This window comes from Mustela nigripes, chromosome 6 (genome assembly GCF_022355385.1).
Source record: "Mustela nigripes isolate SB6536 chromosome 6, MUSNIG.SB6536, whole genome shotgun sequence".
In the NCBI taxonomy this organism is placed as follows: domain Eukaryota; kingdom Metazoa; phylum Chordata; class Mammalia; order Carnivora; family Mustelidae; genus Mustela; species Mustela nigripes.
Window position 1 is genome coordinate 73,442,165 of NC_081562.1, and position 22,424 is coordinate 73,464,588.

Consider the following 22,424-nt stretch of genomic DNA (forward strand, 5'->3'; position numbering starts at 1 on the left):
TTTGCAGATAATTAAAAAACCCACTTCAAGACATAAGCTGCACCCCAAGATAGAAACTTTTCCAATAATGTGCCCATCAAGGTTAGGCTGCTATAGTAAGGATAATTAACACCAAATGCTGCTACAGACCTCTAAATCTTAGTGTCTCTAAACTACAAAGATTTTTTTTTCTTGCTTATGCTACATGTCTATTATATTTTGGCAGAGGACTCGATTCTACATAGACAGTCAGGGACCCAGTTTGACTAAGGGTTGACCATTTTGGTAAAATCACTCTTTCAACCCTTGTCCTCAGAGATTGCCAAGTCAGGAAAATGGAGCTAAAAGGTTGCACCAGGCTTTGCACTGAAAGCTCAAAAGACACACAGGCCACCTCTGCTCACAGTGATTTGGAGAAGCACTCACAAGCCTCCAAGCATATTGCAAAGGAAGCTGGAAAATATAAGAACTATTAAATATTAATGAATACCATATGTTCCATCATTCCTGTTATGGACTGAACTGAATTTCCCCCATAAGATATATTCAAGTCCTAAGTTGAGTACCTCAGAATATGACCGACCTTATTAGAAACTGGGTCTTTATGGAGGTAATCAAAAATTAAAATTCCTTTGAATTAAAATCTTTCTGCTGTCTTCTCTTTTTATCTTTTTGAAGATTTTATTTATTTATTTATTTTTAGATTTTATTTATTTGACAGAGAGAGCAAGAGACAGGAGATCACAAATAGGCAGAGAGGCAGGGAGAGGGGAAGCAGGCTTCCTGCTGAGCAGAGAACCCAATTCGGGGCTAGATCCCAGGATCCTGAGATCATGACCTAAGCTGAAAGCAGAGGCTTAACCCACTGAGCCACCCAGGTGCCCCTATTTTTAATTTTTTAAGTTAACATATAATGTATTATTTGTTTCAAGGGTACAGGTCTGTGATTCACCAGTCTTAGATAATTCACAGCACTCACATAGCACATAGCCTCCCCAATGTCCATCAGCCAGCCACCACGATCCTCCCACCTCCCTCCCCTAAAAATTATTTTTCTGAGTAATCTCTACACCCAACGTGGGGATTGAAACTACAACCCAAGATCAAGAGTCTTACACTGCACCAACTGAGCCAGCCAGCAGGCACCCCCTTCAGTCTTCTCTTAATATGAGGTCATTAGAGTGAGTTCTAATCCAGCAATGACTGGTGTCTTCATAAAAGGACATTTGAGGGCGCCTGGGTGGTTCAGTGGGTTAAGCCGCTGCCTTCGGCTCAGGTCATGATCTCAGGGTCCTGGGATCGAGTCCCGCGTCGGGCTCTCTGCTCAGCAGGGAGCCTGCTTCCTCCTCTCTCTCTCTCTCTCTGCCTGCCTCTCTGCCTACTCGTGATCTGTCTGTCAAATAAATAAATAAAATCTTTAAAAAAAAAAATTAAAAAAAAAAGGACATTTGAACACAGAGACAGACACACACAGAAAGAGGATGGTATGAATAGGCAGAAAGCAGATTGGCATGTGAAGGTGGAGCCAGAGATTGGAGTCATGTTGCCACAAACACTTGGGTTCCCCAGAAGCTAGAAAAGAGCATGGATTTTCCCTCACCACCTTTAAAAGGAACCACTCCTGCTGGCAACTGGATTTTGAGTTTCTAGTTTCTAGAATTGTGAGACAATAGATTCATATATTTCTTTCTTTCTTTTTTTTTTTAAAGTAACCTCTACACACAACCTGGAGCTCAAACATAAGACTCTGAGATCAAGAGTCACATGATCTACAATGAGCCAGCCAGATGCTCCAAATTTCTATTTTCCTAAACCAATGAGTTGGTGGTACTTTGCTACAGGAGCCCTAGAAAATGAACACACTCTATCAAGTTTATGCAGAGAGAGATTTACTGCATGGAATTAGATGTTTGTGAATCTGCTAGAATGACTTGAAAATGAGCTCTAGGCTAGACATCTAGGAATTACTCCCAGAAAAACTGGTCACCAAGAATTACTGATACATTTATTACAATTAGGAGCTGGCTCTCAGGATCTCCTCACCTTAGCCACTCTCTGAGAATCAGAAAGCATCATCAGAACCGTTAACTCTAGAACCACGTCATGCCCTCCATACCTGCACAAGTAAAATGGATGCCTTGTGTAACTTGTCCATCTTCTCATAATTTAGATCAGAGTTTAAGCCTTGAGTGAATGTACCTGTCTTATGGAACTAAAATTATATATGGAACACTGAGTTGTAAAGATATTGAGAAATGTAGTTTATAGTTTCTGGAGCAAAGAAAATCCCACAAGAAAGAGGTTAAAATACATTTTGCACAAGCCATTAAAAATTTTTTTTTCCTTTTTATGTTTTTAGGTCACTATTTTATAGTTTTTCTAACATCCTTCTTCTGTCTCCTCTTAGATGTTCCTATTGCCCATTCTGCCCTTGGCCTTTTTTTCTTTTTTTTTCTTTATACTATCTCGACAAATTCATCTATTCCAAATTTCTCCAGTTCCACCAACCCACCGCCATTATTCCCACCCTAGTATACATTACCATCCTCTCGGACTTGGATTACTGTACTCCTCCCTATCTGGTTTCCCATTCTCCCCTACCTTGCCCCAATCCAGTGGGATGTGTCTGATCTTTATAAAACTCATAAGATAATGTCTCTTTGCACTCTTCTGATTTTCTCCCTTACCCTCGGGATCCATCTCTATGTCCTCACTCTCATGAATTCATCTCTGACTGGCGAGCTATTAGTCTGGGCACTTAGCACTCTGGTACAGACCCTCATGCCCTATATTTAGCCACATGGAACTATTTAAAGCATTGAGAATGCATCATGTGCTTTCCTTCCTCTTCATTTTTGCACAAGCTGCTCCTTTTGCTTGGTTTAAAAGTCCTTTCTCTTCCTCTTTGGTCAACTCCTATTATTCATTTGTTCATCCAGGAAGCCCAGGCGAAGTCTTTTTCCTATTTGCTGACTTATTAATTATGTTAATTAATTATAGTTATTAATTAATTTATCTAATTCTGGCCACTTGCCTGTTTTCTTCTTGAGGAGAGGAAAAGAGAAGAAGGGAGTTTTGAGGAATGCCAATGGATGTGTTTTGTTCACTTTTATATCTTAACACCTAATTTAGTATTTAATAGTCCTTTTTAGTTTTCATTTTTATTTCGTTTGCTTTTGTGTTTGCTACTCTTGTGAATCATTTGAAACTGCTCCCTGGGTTTTGGGCACATCATTTTCTGTTTTTCCATTAACTCACTAGTACTGCTAATTCTGTTTAAAAACTTACTTCTGTCTAGGTAGTAGGTCACATTCTTAGCCGTTATATTATTACTCCTAGGTCATAGATCAGGGGTTGGGAGTAAAGAGGTTGATTAATTCAGAATTCTTTTCCTCAGTCTGTACTAGTTCTAAAATGACTTGTTAGTCTTTGGCTAGCCCAGAAGAGGATTTTTAATATGCAAAACATCTAGTCAATCATTCATTTATTCATCCATCCATCTTTATTCATCCATTTCATCAAAATTCAGTAACTGAAGAAGAATTACAATAAAATTCATTAGAAACATAAGTCAACTGCTGGATAAGCCTTTTTATATATTATACATAATGTACTTAGTACTTTATGCTATACTATCTTATTCACTAATTTTACAATCATGTCACTGATGTATAAGTTTTATCATCCATCACAATTGTGCAGCATGTTTATAAAGAAGGTTCTTATAAATTCAAATCTACTCATGCTACCCATTATTGGTTAGATGGGCTGGTTGTGCAATTAGGAAGGAAAGATGTTCAAAGTCTATACCAGGCCTGGCTCCTAATGGAAGAAATTCCGAGTAGAAGTCCCTTTTGTTTACCACCGGGTACTGGTAAGCCTTTGGATATGCGAAGGTAGCTAACCAAGGACTGAAAAGCTTGATTTCTCTTTACCAAAAAGTGTGAGCTAATTGAGTTGGTATAGGGAAGACATAAAGGAAGCCTGAAAAACAGAGGATAGAGGAGATTTGCAGAGCTTCTAAGAATGTCAAACAACATTTTGGGACCCTGGAATGCAGTTGGAAAGAGGCCAGTGAGAAATTTCCATAGACAAAGTGAGAAAGGTAGTTTAAGGGCAGGGATGTCTAATGTGTAATTTTCAGTTGTTGGAAAGTCACTTTGTATCTCTAGTAGTTAGTGAAATATACATGTTTTGAGAGTGGGAGGATTTAAAAAATGGCGGAGTTCCCCTGGTGTATGCGAAAGGAGGAGAAGACCATCAGCTAGGGAGAGGAGTCAGCTCCATTACTCTTAATTGTGTTGTCACGCTGCCCTCTACTGTGCTGTCAGTATCTCCCCAGATTTCATTGCTGGCAGCTGAACCACATGACCTGCCCCACCATCTGTGGACAATTTCCGGCACCTACTGACAAAGTCTGTGTTAAGCTCGAGGCTCAGGGAGTAGTGCAAGCTGTTTTCTTTATCATCTTTCCAAAATACAGGCAGTTTCTAAAATATAACAAAGAGGCTTCCCCATCAGAGTTGTGTATTTTATGTTCACTTTAGATCTGCATGTTCCACTACGATTTGAAGGCATGGATAGTGGCAGCTTGGCTATGATTGATGATCAAAATGTTGGCATAAAATGATACCGGGCAATTATGCTATTAAAAAAAAGTCTGCCTGAGCAGACTGGATGGTCTGCAAGAGCTATTAATAATTTCTAGTTATTAATTTAACTCAAAATGAACTTCCTCTCATCTGAGATATTGAGTTAGAACAAAGCCAGCCTACTCCCCAGCAAAGTAATTTGTCAGCTATTCTGATGAGTCTTCTGCCAGGCCAGCCTGCTATGTTTCAACAGGGTTTAACTGCAAATCCTAGCTGCAATTCTGACATCCTTAAATCCTTGCTATTCCAGAATTTTCAAGTAAAGCAGAAGAAACCCACCCCCTTCACTAGAGTGATACAGTGTATGAAGCATCATACTTGGTAGTGGAGATAACTAGCTGTATAAGACACCCCCTCTGCCCTCCTTGAGCTCACTGCTGACCAGGGGGGAAGGGCATGCTATTGTCATGTCCACAGTAACTCCTTTTCTTTAGCAAATATAATGCCTGGCGCATATGTCTACAAGGTACATGATAAATATGTGTTGAGTAAGTGAGGGAATGAATGAAGAAACTAGGCAGTATGTGTAAAGGTAAGGAGTTGGCCAAATAGCCTGTTTTGATCACAGCTCTGCCATGTACTAGCTATGTAAATGTATCATTTTATAAATAAATCCCTGAAGCCTCTGTTCAGCATCTGTACAGCCGTCCCACAAAGCAACTGTAAAATGCTTAGCACTCTGCTTCACCCCCAGCAAGCACTCAGTGAATGTTTAATAATATAATGTGAAAAGGGCAAGGAGGAAAAGGAGTGATTAAATATGGGGATTAGAATTCCTAGATTATGTCTATATATGTACATTTAGAAGTATGGGACAATGTTGGATTTGGGTAGTTGGTTTTTTTTTTTTTTATGGTGAAATAAGGGATCTATTTTCCAAAACCAATTTATTCCATGTGGTAGGAAGCATGATTTCTGAAGACATTGACTCACATCCTGAAAATGCCATTACCAGACAGAGAAAATTCTTGGGTTAATTCAATTTAAAAAATTCTGAAGGGAGGGGCGTGCCTTGGTGGCTCGGTCGGTTAAGCGTCTGCTTTTAACTAAGGTCATGATCTCAGGGTCAGAGGATAGAACCCCATATTGGGCTCCCTGCTCAGTGGGGAATCTGCTTCTCCCTGCCCCTCTGCCTCTGCCCCTCCCCCCCTTATGCTGTCTCCCTTGCTCTGCTCCCTCTCAAATAAATAAAATATTTGAGAAAGAAGAGAAAAAAAAAAATCAGAGGGAAGGCTTCTAAATGTCCCTGCTGGGGTCAGGTCCATCTCCAGAGCAATCCCATAACCTCATGTGGTAGGCAGAATAGCACACCCCCAAACATGTCCATGCCCTACTCCCTGAAACCTGTGAAATTTAAATGGCAAAAGGAACTTTCTGGGTATGATTAAAGGAATGGACTCTGTGCTGGGAGACTGTCTCAGTTTAGCCAGGTGGGCCAATCTAATTATGGGTTCTTAAAAGCAGAGAAACTTTCTTGGCTATAGTTAGAGATGTGATGGCAGAAGAAGGGTCAAAGACATATGACACTGCTAGTTCTGAAGATGTTGGAAGGGGAACAAGAGAGGGAATGTGAGCATTCTCCAATCTGTAAAAGGCAAGGAGATGGACATTTCTGTAGAAGCTGCAGAAAGGAATGCAGCCTTGATGATCATTTTAGCCAGGTAAGACTCACATTGGACCTCTGACCTACGCAGCTGGCAGATAATAAATTTTTGTTGTTTGAAGCCACAATTTGTTGAATTTGTCTAATTTGTTAAGGCAGCAATAGAAAGCTCATACACCAGGGAAACATGGTAGAAACCTAGTTTCAGTTCTTCTCCTGATTCATTCAGAGTCATCAGCCCTAAGGCAGCTTGCTCATGGAGATCCCTATAGCTTCCACCATTGCCTGCTGTCCTGCCTGCAAGGATAAATTGATTTGAGAGAATGAAGTAGATTATGCAGAGAGAAGCAGAGCTAAGAGGTAGAGAGAATTCTGATGCTATCTGAGCCCCCAGTTCCATTCATTTTTGAGGCCAAGGTCATGCTAGCTCTTTGGTTATATAAGCGAATCAATCCTTCTTTGTGAGCTAGTCGGTTTGAGTTAAATGTCTGTGAGTTGCAACCAAATGATCCTGCCTAATGCATAAACCTATGGTAAGGGAGGGATGGCTGAAGGAGAAGAGTTGTTCAGTTTGTTTTTTAAAGCTTTGGGGACAGTAGCTGATAATGGCTTAATGTGATTTCATAGCAACCCACAGAGAAACACATTATCCTACTTTAGATGAGGAAAGTCATATTTATTGGCTAAATGGCTTTCCTACAAGCAAGAATATTCTGAATTTAAAATGATAAAACCAATATTCGTTTGCTTTGTTTGTCTCCAGTGAGACACACTGCACATAGAGTATCCTGCCTTATATATTTTTTTAAGTTATCAAAACAGAGCTACACTTTTTAAAGGCCTCACCACTTCCTGTTTCTACAGTCTCAAAGACTTTCCTTTTCCTCTGCACCTGATAAACTCAATGGTTTAGAGTCTAGGCAAGGCCTGAACAAAGCTGCTGAAACCTAACTGGTGGTCATGGTAATAGGAGGACTTTTGAACACTGACCATGTGGTCATTTCTCCTAGAAAAAAAAAAAAAAAAACAATTAAAAAGCAGTCACTATTATTCTTGAAGTATGTTATAAGACTCTGGATGTTCCCTCCCAAGAGATATTTTATAATGTCAATGGAAATATATAATGCCACACGAAATTCGTGACATTTGTTTTCCTGGAATATATGTATGTTTATTCTTTTAATTTTGAAAAAGGAAAAGACTACGTCTATTGATGTCACAAATAAGGTAAAAGCAGCTGTAGTTTGATCATTTTTGCCCTAGGCCACCTTGCCCCTATGAAGCAGTTACTGATTTTGCCCACGGAGCTTCACAAGGAGCCTACCCTCTCTGTCTGCTTTTTCCTGTTGGAAGGAATACAAACCACTCAGAGAAAAAGAAGAGTTGAAAATCTCTATCAGTAGAGGACTGAAAAGCAAAGTGGGTAAAATCTGACTACTATATTGTATTTGATAGAAAATAAGGGGATTTGGAATAAATGCCTTATTTGCTTTTTGTTTTCTGGGGTTCCGAAATTTTAATCTCACTTTTTTTCTGAAATTTTTGTTTCTTAAGACAATGAGAAGGAAATGTTCATAAAACTTGGTAAGAGGCAAAACACTGCTAGTGGTCCCTCAGGTCTTAGCTTATGCGGTATTTTATTCATTGGTCCCAAAACATTCTGTACTTACTGTGTGTCCTGCTGAACATCCAGCATGTTCCTCAGGGCTACAATGTGGGGTGTGCAGGAGAACAGTACCTGGGGTATTTGTGCAATGCTCAACTTCTCCTATTGCAGGTGGTCCTTCCCCTCCTGGAGATGAAGTCTGATGATGTCTAGAAAGTCTTGCTTGCATTTTCACTCTTTCCCCTCAGTAGAAAAAGTGTTCCCATTACATGTTCTATGATACCCAGTCATAACATGCCACCCATTTATAATGGTGTCATCCTGTTACACTGTAAACTTAGATGGGACTGAGATTGTACCTGTCTTGTTTGCCACTTTCTAGATGCTAGGGGTGCATCAGTAAATTAAATGGTCAAAAATCCCTGGCTTCTAGGAGCTAATAATCTAGCAAGAGGAAAAAGTAAACAAGTTCAATATGTAGCATGTGGAGAAAAATAAAATAAGGGAAAGGGGCTTTCTCCTCACTCACTTTAATTAAAAAAAATTTTTTAAAAATATTTTATTTATTGGGGTGCCTGGTTGGCTCAGTGGGTTAAAGCCTCTGCCTTCGGCTCAGGTCATGATCCCAGGGTCCTGGGATTGAGCAGGGAGCCTGCTTCCCCCTCTCTCTGTCCCTGCCTGCCTCTCTGCCTACTTGTGATCTTTGTCAAAGAAATAAAATCTTAAAAAAAAAGATTTTATTTATTTGACAGAGAGAGAATGAGAAAGAGAGAAAGAGAGAGCATGAGAGGGGGGAGGGTCAGAGGGAAAAGCCGACTTCCTGCTGAGCAGGGAGCCTGATGCGGAGTTTGATCCTGGGACTCCAGGAAATTGACCTGAGCTGAAGGCAGTCGCTTACCCAACTGAGCCCTTTAAAAATTTTTTTTTAGAAAAATTTTAAACTTATTTATTTGAGAGATAGTGAAAAAGCAAGAGTGCGCAGGATCCGGGGAGGAGACAGAGGGAGAGGGAGAAGCAGACTTCCCACTTAACAGGGAACCCCACTTGGGGCTGCATCCCAGGATCCTGGGATCCTGACCTTAGCCCAAGACAGATGCTTTCCCATATGAGCCAGTCAGGAACGCCTCTCCTCACCTACTTTAGATCTTTGCTCAAGTGTCACCTTCTTTTACTTCGAAATAAGAAACATTTGGAGGTTTGGAGTAGAGGAGAGGTAGGATCTGTCTAAAAAAGAAAAACATGAATAGTTTCAGTGGGCCCACTTAGAAAAAAAGCAAGTAGGGCAGTTACCAGATCTCCGCTTTGCCAGGAATTAGGCCACAGCAAGTGAAGTTTTATACAGAATATAGAGAACAAGGGCTCAGCCTCCTCTCCCCTCCAAAACTCTTGACATAAGATTTTCTTAATTTTTTTTTTGTTTGTTTTTAAACACGTTTTTACAAGAATCTAGGCGAACCCGCGTGTTCTAACAGGGGTTGGTGTGTTTTTGCAAAATAGCACCCCACGCCTTCTGTAGTATCACTCTACAGATCCTGTGTATTTGATTGGGGAGCCTGAAGCATCAGCTATCCTTTTAAGATTCTTCAGCCCTCCCTCTTTAAGCAAGCGACCCCATAAGGAAATGACATCTTGGATAATTAAGATATTCCGCTCTAGTTAACACACATTTATATCCGGCATTTTCACACCCGTTAGGGCCCTGATACATAAGAGATACATAAATGTATCTCTTCCCTTCTGCTCTCGGGGCCTCGCTCTTTTGACAGGTGCGGGTGAACCATGTCAGAGCTCTCAGCTATCCGCCCGCCTGGCGCCGCTCAGCCTTCTGGAAGTCGTAGGCCTCCGTGTCCCTCCGACGCAGGACTACAACTCCCGGCAGACTTTGTTCCTCTCCACCTTCCTCTTAGCGCGTGGCCTGCCGGGAGGGGGCAGGTAGCGGGCGGGCGGGGTCCAATGGGTGCCGGCTCCCGAGGAGAGGGCGGAGGAGAGGAGGAAGGAGGCGGACTCTGGGCCCCGGCCCCATTCATTGCCGCGGCCGGGCGGGCGAGGGTCCCGTGTTTTCGGAGTCATGGAGGCGCTAATTCCTGTTATCAACAAGCTCCAGGATGTCTTCAACACGGTGGGCGCCGACATCATCCAGTTGCCTCAGATCGTTGTGGTGGGAACGCAGGTAAGAGACGAGGGCGGCGTCCGCCCAGGCCAGAGTCCGGGGCGTGGGCCTGGTGGGGGTCTGCGGCAGCGCCGGCTCTCAGCTGGCCTTTGCGGCCTGAGGGAGAGGGCGTTGCTGGGGGTGCCGGGGCTCCCCGGGCTCTGCCGCGCCTTCCCGCCTCGGGCTGCGTTGCTTCGGGCCTGGGAATCCGGGCCCGGTCCGGAGACGAGGGGCGGAGCCGGCGCAGCGGGCCCGGCGGGTCCCGGGGGCGGGCTAGGGGAGGGACCGGCCGGCGGGCTGAACTGGAGTCCGCGGGGACCGGGCGCGGCTTGCCCAGCGGGCCGCTGCTTGCAAGGGCACCTGGGGGACGCGCGGGGCACGCGGGGCCACAGTGGGCTTGTGGTGGGCCAGCCGGCCCTTCCTCGGTTGGTTTTAGGGCGACAAGGTTTTTTTTATTCCCCTCCTTGCTCAGGGGCTGCGGAGTCAGTTTTGGAACCGCGGGGTCGGGACTGAGAAGGCCGCAGCTGTGTGGCACCAGAGTGTTTTCCTGCAGTGCAATCCGTTCTGGTTTCGGGAACGCCGAAGCAGTTACAAAAAAACAAAAAGCAACAAAACAAACACAAAACCCAAAAAATCCAACCCACCCCGAAACTACCTGTACCTGGGTTTGAGGAAGGAATAACCAGTTTTTCTGAGTAGGCTGTGGTTTTTTTTCTTTCATCGAAAGTGGGCATCAAGGTTCTCTGGTCTATCCATTTTGTGTCTCATAGATAACATAATTTTTAGTGATTTTTTAATTTTTATTTTTTATTATTGCTTACTTTTTATTTTTTTTATGCAGAAATGTTGAAGAAATAAATTAATTCTAAAGTGACAGAAGTATAAGTTTTATTTTCTCTGCCTGCTGCTTTTCTTAGTTTAAAAAGACTCCTAGGACTTTTATTAGAGTTCAGAGGAACGCATTTTAGAGATTACTTGGTGTATTGATTTTAAGTGTTTTCATTTCTTAATGATCTTTTCTATTTTACTTGGTTTACTTTTTTTCTGTTGCTACATCTTGTTACAGTATTTTAGTGTAGAGTATAATTATGAGAGAGATTACTATAGTATATTCAAACACTGGAGAGCTTGGAAACTGTAGACATCTTGCACTCTTTCTTGCATTTAAATATAGTAATAGAAATTATTTCAGAAACATATTTGCTTGGTCTGCTGTAGGATTGGTACAGATTCTGGTCTTTCCTGCCTACATATATTGTAGTACTTGTAACTCCATATTTGTAGTGATCGGACACTAAATCATCAGTATAATATTGTGAGCAGTATTTTTGTTTAGCATGTTTTGTTTACTGCTGTATTCTTGTTCCTAGCTCTGGAACAGTCTGGGGTATGTATTGAGTGCTCTATAAATACTTTGAATGAATGACTGTTGCTCGCTGTAACAGATAATATTTTTAAAACACTGGGACTTCTATCATCAAAACGGATCTGCTTTTGAAAATAGAATTAAAGGAGGTGAAATAAATCTTCTTTGGTAGTAATTTGGAAATGTTTCCTGTCTGTGGACCAGAAACTTTCCATATACTTTTAAGAGATTCTCCATGCTTTTTAAGCTTGAAGCAGTAAAAGAATCAGGGCTATTGTGTATCAGCATAAATAGTTTAAAATCAAGAAGGATTTTTCTTACACAAAATTGAGTTTATTTCCGTGAGTAAACCTGTTGGCAGAATTAGGAAGGTCGGAGTGGAAAAGTTAAGATCTCACTGTTAGGAAAGTCGTTAATGTGTGCTAGCAAAAACCATCCTAGTAGTGATAGGTATATGCTGTGTTTGTATGTTGATGTTTGAAGTTACTCACAGGGGAAATTAGGTGTCATTGTTGTTTTAAGTATACTGTACATGAGTTTGAACTTAAAACCCTGAGATCAAGAGTCACATGCTCTACTGACAGAGCCAGCCAGGCACCCAGGGAAATTAGTGTTTCAAAACTTGATTTAATGAAGTTTATCGCTGTGTATGTCTTTATTAGCTGAAATTCAATTCTTTATTATTCATGTACAGAAGAAATAAGATTACAAACACTGTCTTTTTTCCCATATTTTCCTTAGTATGTTGAAAATCTCTTTTACTTGAATATGAGTATATCACTACTTTTTCATCCATGCCATTAATGTTTTGTACATTTATACAGCACATGCATTACATTCATATTATGTCTGGAATTCATTTATTGTACAATAATGAATTCCAGACATAATAGGTGTTCTGACAGGTAAACTTCTCAGTAGTAGTGAAGAGGTCTTCATAACACAGGTACAGTCACTATCTTACACATTACCATTATCTTAAATGGCTGTTGGTTCCATTTTATTGAACTGTGATTTGCAAACTTAGTGTATGTAAGGATTAGTTTGAAAATAAGTTCCTGGATTCCATCCCCAGAGATTTTTGATTTTTTAAGTCTAAGTTGGGCTGGGCATCACAGGTGATTCTGATGCAGATGGTTCATAGATCTTAATTGAAAAGAATCTTAGTGTGTCTTTAACTTTAAAATGCACGAGACTAGAAAAGACAGGGAAGCTGAGCCTAAGGACCTGCTACCATCCAGTAGCATGTTCATCTTGGTGGCATTCTTGCTAATGTTTTAAATTTTGATTTTTAAAATGGCCCAAGTAATATTTCAAGCCTAGATTGTTGGAGGAGTTGAGAGGGAAACATGTTCATAGCTGTAGATTACTCACAGCTTTTACGGTTTAGCTAAGTAGTCTTCTTATTTCCCTAGTTGAGAGCATCTGTGTGGAAAGCACTGAAGAGGGGAGAGAAAAGGTTGACACTTTTAGACCATGGTGTATTTTGTAGGTGGAGGAGATAAGACTTAAACTTGGGAAATTTGATCGCTATTTTTTAAGTTGAGAATTTGAAGGGTGAGCCCTCCCAAGTATGTAATCTAAACCACCACCCAGTATAAGAATCCCAGTACCCAAGACATTTACCTGAGATGCTGGCTCAGAGTTGCTAGTAGGGAAATTTTCACTTTACCTTTTATTTCAGTGATCTCAGCATTCCACCTTTAGTAATTCAAAAAGGAATCTTGGGTTTTAAATAACCAGTTTGCCAACCAGCCGTTTGTTTCTTTTTAATTTAACATTTTAAAAATGGAAAGATAATTCATATAACATAAAATTCACCCGTGTAAAATTCAGTTTTAGTATACTCCCAGGTTATGCCACCATCACCACTATCTAATTCCTGACTTTTTTTTTTTTTAACAATTTTATTATGCAGGAGAGAATCTGTACCCATTAGCAGTCATTCCCCATTTCACCCTCCCGGCCTGTCCCCTGGTAACCACTAATCTATTTTCTGTCTCTATAGATTTGCCTGTTTTGGACTTTTTTTTTTTTTTAAATGATTTTATTTATTATTTGACAGAGAGAGACACAGTGAGAGGGGGAACACGAACAAGTGGGGGAGTAGGAGAGGGAGAAGCAGGCTTTCCACTGAGCAGGGAGCCGGATGCGGGTCTCTATCACAGGATCCTGGGATCATGACCTGAGCTGAAGGCAGACGCTTAATGACTAAGCCATCCAGGTGCCCCTGTTCTGGACATTTCAGTATAAACAATCATACAATATGCGGCCATTTTTGTCTGGCTTCTTTTGCTCAACAGGTTTTTTGGGTTCATCCATGTATTTAACTTCATTACTTTTTATGGCTAGAATTCCATTGTGTAGATATGCCACAGTGTGATTATCCATTCATTATTGATGCATATTGGTTTTTTCCCCACTTTTTGGCTATGATGAATAATGCTGTGAATATTGTTTACAAGTTGTCCTGAGGACACGTTTTCAATTCTCTTGGGTATATACTTAGGAATAGAATTGCTGGGTTGTTCGTTAACTCTTGTTTAAATTTGAGGAACTGCCACATTGTTTTTTGTTGTGGCTATTCCATTTTACATTTCCTCCATCAGTGTATGAGGGTTTCAGTTTCTGCACATCCTCCCCAACTGTTACTGTCTTTTTAAATTGGGACACCTGGGTGGCTCTGTCAATTAAGTGTCTGCCTTTGGCCCAGGTCATGATCCCAGGATCCTGGGTTGGAGCCCCTCAACTCAGTGGGGGCTGCTTCTCCCTCTGCCCCTTCCCCCACTCATGTTTCTGTCTCCCTCTCATAAATAAACAAGATCTTTTTAAAAAGTGCTAAACTATTCTAGAATTCTTTATTTTAAAAAAAGCACACACATCCCCCTCTCCCACACTGCTATCTACATTTTAGTTCCTGAAGTCTTGCCCTTTCCTCCTGGATATACCTTCATTTGTCTTGTGTTCATAGAGGTGATGATTTCATTACATTTAGTAATTTCATGCTAGATACTGATCATAGTTTTCATTCGTATATTGATTTCTTGTGAATATTCTTAGGTGAACTTATATTTTTATTTTTTTCCTAGTTTCTTTATATAGCTCATGTGCTGCTTCTTTTTTTTTTTTTTTTTTTTAACTTAAAAATGAAGTGAAATTTGTATAACCTAAAACTTGCCATTCAGAGACACAGTTCACTGGCATTCAGTACATCCATGGTCTTGTGCAATCACCACCTCCTTCTAGGTCCAAAACCTTTTTGTCACCCAAAAAGAAAACTTCATACCTGTTAAGCAGTGACTTCCTGTTTTTCATTGTCCTCTCCAGTCCTGGCAACCACCAGCCTTCTTTCCATCTTTGTGGACTTACCTATTCTGGATAGTTCATAGAAATGGAATTGTAAAATATGTGATTGGTTTATGTCTGGCTGCTTTCACTACAAATAAAAAGTTAAAAAAAATAAGAAAAATACATTTTAATCTATTATATTAATATCAAAGAATTAAGAGGCCTGTCTTATACAGTGAAAAATAAAAACTTAGTTAAAAACTGAATCAGTTTGGGGTAGTGTGTCATGAGTGAATATTTACTACATATTTCCAACTGATGTTGGATCTGATAGCTTTTTCAGATTTTTAAGTGTTTTTTTTTTTTTTAAGATTTTATTTATTTGTCAGAGAGAGAGGGAGAGAGAGAGCGAGTGAGCACAGGCAGACAGAGTGACAGCCAGAGGCAGAGGGAGAAGCAATCTCCCTGCCGAACAAGGAGCCGGATGTGGGACTCGATCCCAGGATGCTGGGATCATGACCTGAGCTGAAGGCAGCCACTTAACCAACTGAGCCACCCAGGCATCCTGGATCTGATAGCTTTTTATCAGAGAGAAAAAGCTAAAAATATAATAAAGCCTTTTCAATGAAAGGGTCAGTCTCAAAATATAAATCCAAAGCACTATAAATTTTAAAACAGTACAATTTGGAAGAAACTAAAAGATGGTACTAAGACCAGGGACACAAATCTCTAATCAGGAAATACAGAGATAGTGAATCAATTTGGGGAATATGTGGGGATGAAAAAGCAAAAGCATTGCAGTGCCAAGTGAACCATATTTTCAGAGCAAGCTGCCTGTGACTTGCCATACTGGAATTTATGCAGCCACTCACCTTCCTGGAAAGAGTGTGAATATTGGGTATTTAAATCACTGGGAAAAACAAACACTGTTCCAGCCAGTTATTGAGGAAAGCCAACATTATTCGTAATAGGTAAAAATGAAAACTTATAAAAACATGTTTTGTTTGGTCTGTATGTGACTCTGTTGACGTAATTTTTTATAATTGAGATATAATTGACATATAGCATTTTATTTCGTGAATGCAACATAATGATTTGATGTACATATATAGTGAAATGATCACCACAGTAAGTCTAGTTAATATTCATCACCACACATAGTTGCATTTTTTTCCTTATGAAAACTTAAAATTTACTGTCTTAGCAACTTTCATATAGAAATACAGTATTATTATCTAGAGTCATCATACTGTGCATTATATTCCCAGGACTTACTTTATTGGGAGTTTCTACCTTTGACCACCTTCACCCATTTCACCTACCCCCAGCTTCTGACAGCCAGTAATCTGTTCTCTGTATCTGTGACTTCTTTTTTGCTTTTGTGTAGATTCCATATGTAAGTGAGATCATGTGGTATTTGTCTTCCCCTGACTTATTTCAGCTAGTGTAATGCTGTCAAGGTCCATCTGTTTTGTTCCAAATAGAAGAATTTTTCTTTTTTATGGCTGAATAGTGTTCTGTTGCACATGCATATATGTATTAGTCTTTTAAGATCTTTTGTATTCTGTGGTAATAATTATAACATCTCCTCTTTTATTTCTGATTTTGAGTCCTCATTTTTGTTTTTGGTAAGCCTAGCTAAAGGTCTGTGTATTTTTTATCATTTTAAAACAACAGCTCTTGGTTTCATTGATTTTGTTTTGTTTTGTTTTTAGTCTCTATTTAATTTATATCTGCTTTGATCTTTGATCTGTTTCATTCCTTTCCTACTGATTTTGGGCTTAATTTAGTCTTCCTTTTCTAGTTCCTTGAGTTGTAAAGTTAGGTTGTTTATTTGAGATCTTTCTTATTTGTTAATACAGGCATTTATCACTATTAGATTCTCTTTTAGAACTGGTTGTGCTGCATCCTGTAAGTTTTGGTATGTTTTATCTTCATTTGTTTCAAGCTTTTTTTTTTTTTTTTTTCTTTTTTCATCCATTGGTTGTTCAATGGCATGTTGTCTAATCTCCACATATTTACAGATTTTTCAGTCTTGTGATTGATTCCTGGTTTCATACCATTGTGGTTGGAAAAGATTTTTGATATTTCAGTATTCTTTTTTTTTTTTTTTAAAGATTTTATTTATTTACTTGAAAGAGAGATAGAGAGCACAAGTAAGCAGAGCAGTAGGCAGAGGGAGAAAGAGAAGCTCTCTGCTTAGCAGGGAGCCCGATGCGGGGCTCCAGCCCAGAACCCTGGAAATGACCTGAGCCAAAGGCAGCTGCTTAACCAACTGAGTCACCCAGGCGCCCCGCATTTCAGTATTCTTAAACTTATTAAGATTTGCTTTGTGGCCTGATATATGATCTATGCTAGAGAGTATTGCATGTGTGCTTGAGAATAATGCGTATTCTGTTAAGTTTTGGATGGCATGTTCTCTGTATATCTCTTAAATCCATTTGGCCTAATGTGTTTTTTCTTTTTTCTTTTTTTTAAATTTTAAATCCAGTTCACTTAACATACAGTGTTAATATTAGTTTCAGGTGTACAATGTATTGATCCACAATTCTATACATTATTCAGCGCTCTTCATAAGTATACTCTTAAACCCCTTCACTTATTTCACACGCCCACCCCAATCAGGTAACCATCAGTTTTCTATAGTTAAGAGTTTACATATGAGTAACATCGTGTGGTAGTTGTCTTTCTGACTTATTTCACTTAGCATTATACTTTCTAGATCAATCCATGTTACTATAAATGGCATGATTTCATTTTTATGGCTGAGTAATATTCCATAGTGTGTGTGTATGTATGTATGTGTACCTATCTTTCAAACTTTCTGTCCATCTATCCTGTCTATACACACTACACCTTTATCCATTTATCAATCAATGAAAATGGGCTGCTTCCATAATTTGGCTATTGTAAATAATGCTGCAAAAGCTGAAAGGGTGCATATGTCTTTTCAAATTAGAATTTTTGTATTTTTCAGGTAAATACCCAGTAGTGGAATTACTGGATCATATGGTAATTCCATTTTCAATTTTTTGAGGACCCTCCATACTATTTTCCAAAGTTGCTGCACCAATTTGCATTTCCATCAACAGTGCACGAGAGTTCCTTTTTCTCCACATTCTTGTCAACACTAGTTGTTCCTTGTGTTAATAATTTTAGCTATTCTGACAGGAGTGAGGTGATATGTCATTGTGTTTTTGATTGGTATTTCCCTAATGAGTAGTGATGTTGAGCATCTTTTCCTGTGTCTGTTGGTCCTTGCTATGTCTTTGGAGAAATGTCTGTTCATGTCTTTTGCCCATTTTTAATTGGATTATTTGGGGGTTTTTTTGGTGTTGAGTTGTGTAAGTTCTTTTATATTTTGGATACTAACCCTTTATTGGGTATGTCATTTGCAACGATCATCTCCTATTCAGTAGATCAGCTTTTAGTTTTGTCAGTTGTTTGATTTGCTGTGCAGACTTTTTAATTTTGATATACTCCCAGTAGTTTATTTTTGTTTCCCTTGCCTTTGGAGACATGTCTGGAAAAATGTTCTGACACATGTCAAAGAAATTACTGCTTGTGCTCTCTTCTAGGATTTTTGTGGTTTCAGGTCTCACATTTTGGTCTTTAATCCGTTTTGAGTTTACTTTTGTGTGTGGTGTAAGAAAGTGGTCCAGTTTCATTCTTTTGCATGTAGCGGTCCAGTTTTCCTGGCACTATTTGTTGAAGAGATTGTCTTTTTTCCCATTGCATATTCTTGCCTCCTTTGCCAAAGATTAATTGACCAAGGCTCTCTATTCTATTCCATTGATATATGTGTCTGTTTTTGTGCCAGTACTATACTGTTTGGGTTAATGTAGCTTTGCAGTGTATCTTCAGATCTGGGATTGTGATAATCTCCAGTTTTTTTCTTCTTCTTCCACATTACTTTGGCTATTTGGGGTCTTTTGTGGTTCCATACAACTTTTAGGATTATTTGTTTTAGTTCTGTGAAAAGTATTTTGATACGGATTTGCATTAAATCTGTAGATTGCTTTGGGTAGTATTTGTTTAGCAGTATTTGTTCTCCCAAGCCATGACCATGGAATATATTTGTCTTTTGTTTGTGTCATCTTTATTTTCTTTCATCAGTATTTTATAGTTTTCAGAATACAGATCTCTCACCTCCTTGGTTACATTTATTCTTTGGGGTCTTTTACTATTTTGGGTACAATTGTAAATGGGACTGCTTTCTTCATTTCTTTCTGCTGTTTCATTATTAGTGTATAGAAATGCAACAGATATCTGTATATATTTTTTTAAGATTTTATTTATTTATTTGACAGAGATCACAAGCAGGCAGAGAGGCAGGCAGAGAGAGAGAGGAGGAAGCAGGCTCCCTGCTGAGCAGAGAGCCCGATGCGGGACTCAATCCCAGGACCCTGAGATCATGACCTGAGCCGAAGGCAGTGGATTAACCCACTGAGCCACCCAGGCGCCCCCAGATATCTGTATATTGACTTTGTATTCTGCAGCTTTCCTGAATTCATTTATCAGGTCTAGTAGTTTTTGAGGGGGGAGTCTTTAGGGTTTTCTATATAGAGAGTATCATGTAATCTGCCAATAAAGTTTTACTTTTTCCTTACCAATTTGAATGCCTTTTATTTCTTTTCTTGTCTGATTACTGTGGCTAGGACTTTGAGTATTATGTTGAATAAAAGTGGGGAGAGTGGACATTCTTATCTTCTTCCTGATCTTAGGAGAAAAGTTCAGTTTTTCCCCCACTGAGGATGATGTTAGCTTTGGGTTTTTCACATATGGCCTTTATTGTGTTGAGGTATGTGTCCTCTAAATCTGTTGAGTTGAATGGATTTTTTTTTTTTTTTTGGTAAAGGTTTTATTTATTTTGGAGAGTATGAGACAGGGGAGCAGCAGAGCAAAAAGGAGAGGGAGAGAGAGAATCTCAGGCAGCCTCCCACTAAGCCTGGATCTCACAACCTTGAAATCATGACCTGAGCCAAAACCCAGAGTTGGTCGCTTAACCAACGGAGCCACCCAGGCGCCCTGGTGAATGGATTTTTTTTTTTTTTTTTTTTTTTTTTACTTTGTTTAAATGCTCTTTCTGCATCTGTTAAAATGATCATGTGGTTCTCACCCTTTGTTTTGTTGATATGGTATAGCACATTAATTGTTATGTGGATATTGAACCATCCTTGCATCTCAGGAATAAAGCCCACTTGATTGTAGTGAATGATTTTTTTTCAGGATTTTACTTATTTGTCAGAGAGAGAGAGCACAAGCAGGGAGAGCGACAGAAGGAGAAGCAGGCTTCTCATTGAGCAAGGAGCCTGATGTGGGACTGGATCCCAGGACCCTGGAGTCATGACCTGAGCTGAAAGCAGTTGCTTAACCTACTGAACCAACCAGGTGTCCTGTGAATGACTTTTTTAATGTATTGTTGGATTCAATTGGGTAATATTGGGGATTTCTACATCTATGTTCATCAAAGATAATTGGCCTGTAGTTTTCTTTTATTGTAGTGTTTTATCTAGTTTTGATATCAGGGTAATGCTGGCTGGCCTCAGATAATGAAGTTAGAAGTTTTCCTTCCTTTTCTATTTTTGAATAGTTTGAGAAGAATAGGTATTAACTCTTCTTTACATGTTTAGTAGAATTCGCCTGTGAAGCCATCTAGTCCTGGGCTTTTATTTGTTGGGAATTTTTGGTTTTGTTTTTTTACCAGCTCAATTTTGTTATGAGTAATTGGTTAGTTCAGATTTTCTTTTCTTCTTGATTTCGTTTTAGAGGATTGTATGTCTCTAGGAATTTATCCATTTATTCTACGTTGTCAGTTTGCTGGCATATGAATTTTTTTCTTTTTTGGTATTTTTCTCACAATTCTTGTATTTCTGTGGTCCTTTCATTTCTGATTTTATTTATGTCCTCTTTTTTTCTTGATGATTCTGGCTAAAAGCTTATCAATTTTGTTTTATTTTCAGAGAACTAGCTCTGGGTTTCATTGATTTGGGGGGATATTGTTTTATCAATCTATTTCATTTATTTGTGTTCTGCTCTTTATTATTTCCTTCCTTCTATTCACTCTGGGCTTTGTTCTTGTTCTAGTTATTTTAGGTGTAAGATTATTTGAAATTTTTCTTATTTCTTGGTGAGGTATGTATCACTGTAAATTGTCCTTTAAGAATTGTATTTTGCTGCATTAAAGATTTGGATTATTATGTTTGGGTTCTCATTTGTCTCCATGTATGTTTGGATTTCCTATTTGATTTCTTCATTGACCAGTTGGGTGGTTATTACTATGTTGTTTAGCGTCCACTTGTTTTTGGTTTTTACCAGTTTTTTTTTTTTTTTTTTTTTTTTTTGGTAATTCATTTTTAGTTTTATGCTTTTGTAGTCAGAAAAGATGCATATGATTTCAGTATTCTTAACTTTATTGAGACTTGTTTTTGTAGCCTAACATGTGGTATCAACAAAAAGTTTGTGTATTCTGTTTTTGGATGGAATGTTCTGTATATATTTAAGTCCATCTGGTCTAACATGTCATTCAAAGACACTGTTCTTTGGGGTGCCTGGGTGGCTCAGTTGGTTAAGTGTCCGAACCTTGATCTCAGCTCAGGTCTTGATGTCACCTGGCTCACGTTCTTGATCTCAGAGTTGTGAGTTCAAGCCCCTGAACAAAGACACTGTTCCCTTTATTGAATTTCTGCCTGGATGATCTGTCCATTGATGTAAGTGGGGTCTTAAAGTCCTTTGTTATTATTGTACTACTAATTTTGTAATGGTAATAATACAAAATAATAGTTTTGTATTATTGTATTACTATTAATGTTTTCTTTTGTGTCTTTGCTTTATGTATTTAGGTGCTCCAAGTTTGGTTGTCTAGATACTTAAAATTGTTGTATACTCCTGTGGGATTGACCTGTTTATCATTATGTAATGCCCTTCTTTGTCTCTTGTTAGAGTCTTTGTTTTAAAGTCCATTTTTGTCTGATAAAAGTATTGCTACTCCAGCTTTTTTTTTTCATTTCTGTTTGCATGGTATGTTGTATTCCATACTTTTTTTTTCAAGGTTTTATTTATTCATCTGACCTCTGTCAGATGAATAAATAAAAAGTAGGAGAGAGGCAGAAAGGCAGGCAGAGAGAGAAGGGGAAGCAGGCTCCCCACTGAGCAGAGAGCCTGATGTGAGCCAGCATCCCGGGATCATGACCTGAGCCAAAGGCAGAGGCTTTAACCTACTGAGCCACCCAGGTGCCCCTGTTTTATTCCATACTTTAGCTCAGTTTTTAGTGTATCTTTAGGTGTGAAGTGAGTTTCTTGTAGGCGTTACATAAATGAGTCTTTTTCTTTTTTTAATCCATTTCACTGCCATCTGTCTTTTGGTTGGTGGAGCATTTAGTCGATTTACATTTAAGATTAATTATTGATAGGTGTGTACTTTTTGCCATTTTGTTCATAGTTTTTTGTTTTTGTAGTTCTTCTCTGTTCCTTTTCTTTTCTCTTTATCTCTTCCTATTTATTGATGACTTTCTGTAGTGTTATGCTTGATTATCTTTTTCTTTATTTTCAGGTTTGTAGTTACCATGAGATTCATATGTAGGGTCCTAAGTATATAGCAGTCTGTATTAAGTTGATGGTCATTTAAATTTGAACACATTCATAAAAAACTTTTTTAGTTCCTCCTCCATGTTTTATGTATATGTTGTTAAATTTTACATCTTTTTTTCTTCGTAATTTTCTTATTTCTAATTACGCCCCCCCCCCTTGTAGAAGTCACTTTACAGTTTTTGTAAGGCCAG

At 39.0% G+C, this 22,424-nt stretch overlaps 1 protein-coding gene across 8 annotated transcripts in view; it reads left to right on the plus strand.

Moving 5' to 3' along the window:
* Window positions 1–9,793: 9,793 nt before the first annotated feature.
* DNM1L (dynamin 1 like) overlaps window positions 9,794–22,424 on the plus strand; it is a 49,049-nt gene continuing 36,418 nt past the window's right edge. For 6 of the 8 annotated variants that reach the window (XM_059402877.1, XM_059402878.1, XM_059402875.1 and 3 more), the window contains exon 1: window positions 9,798–10,010. In XM_059402877.1, the coding sequence (XP_059258860.1) occupies window positions 9,909–10,010 (102 nt within the window). In that variant the 5' untranslated portion in view covers window positions 9,798–9,908. Of the gene's footprint in view, window positions 10,011–22,424 lie in introns of all 8 variants that reach the window. The other 2 variants (XM_059402881.1, XM_059402882.1) reach the window with 1 other exon arrangement.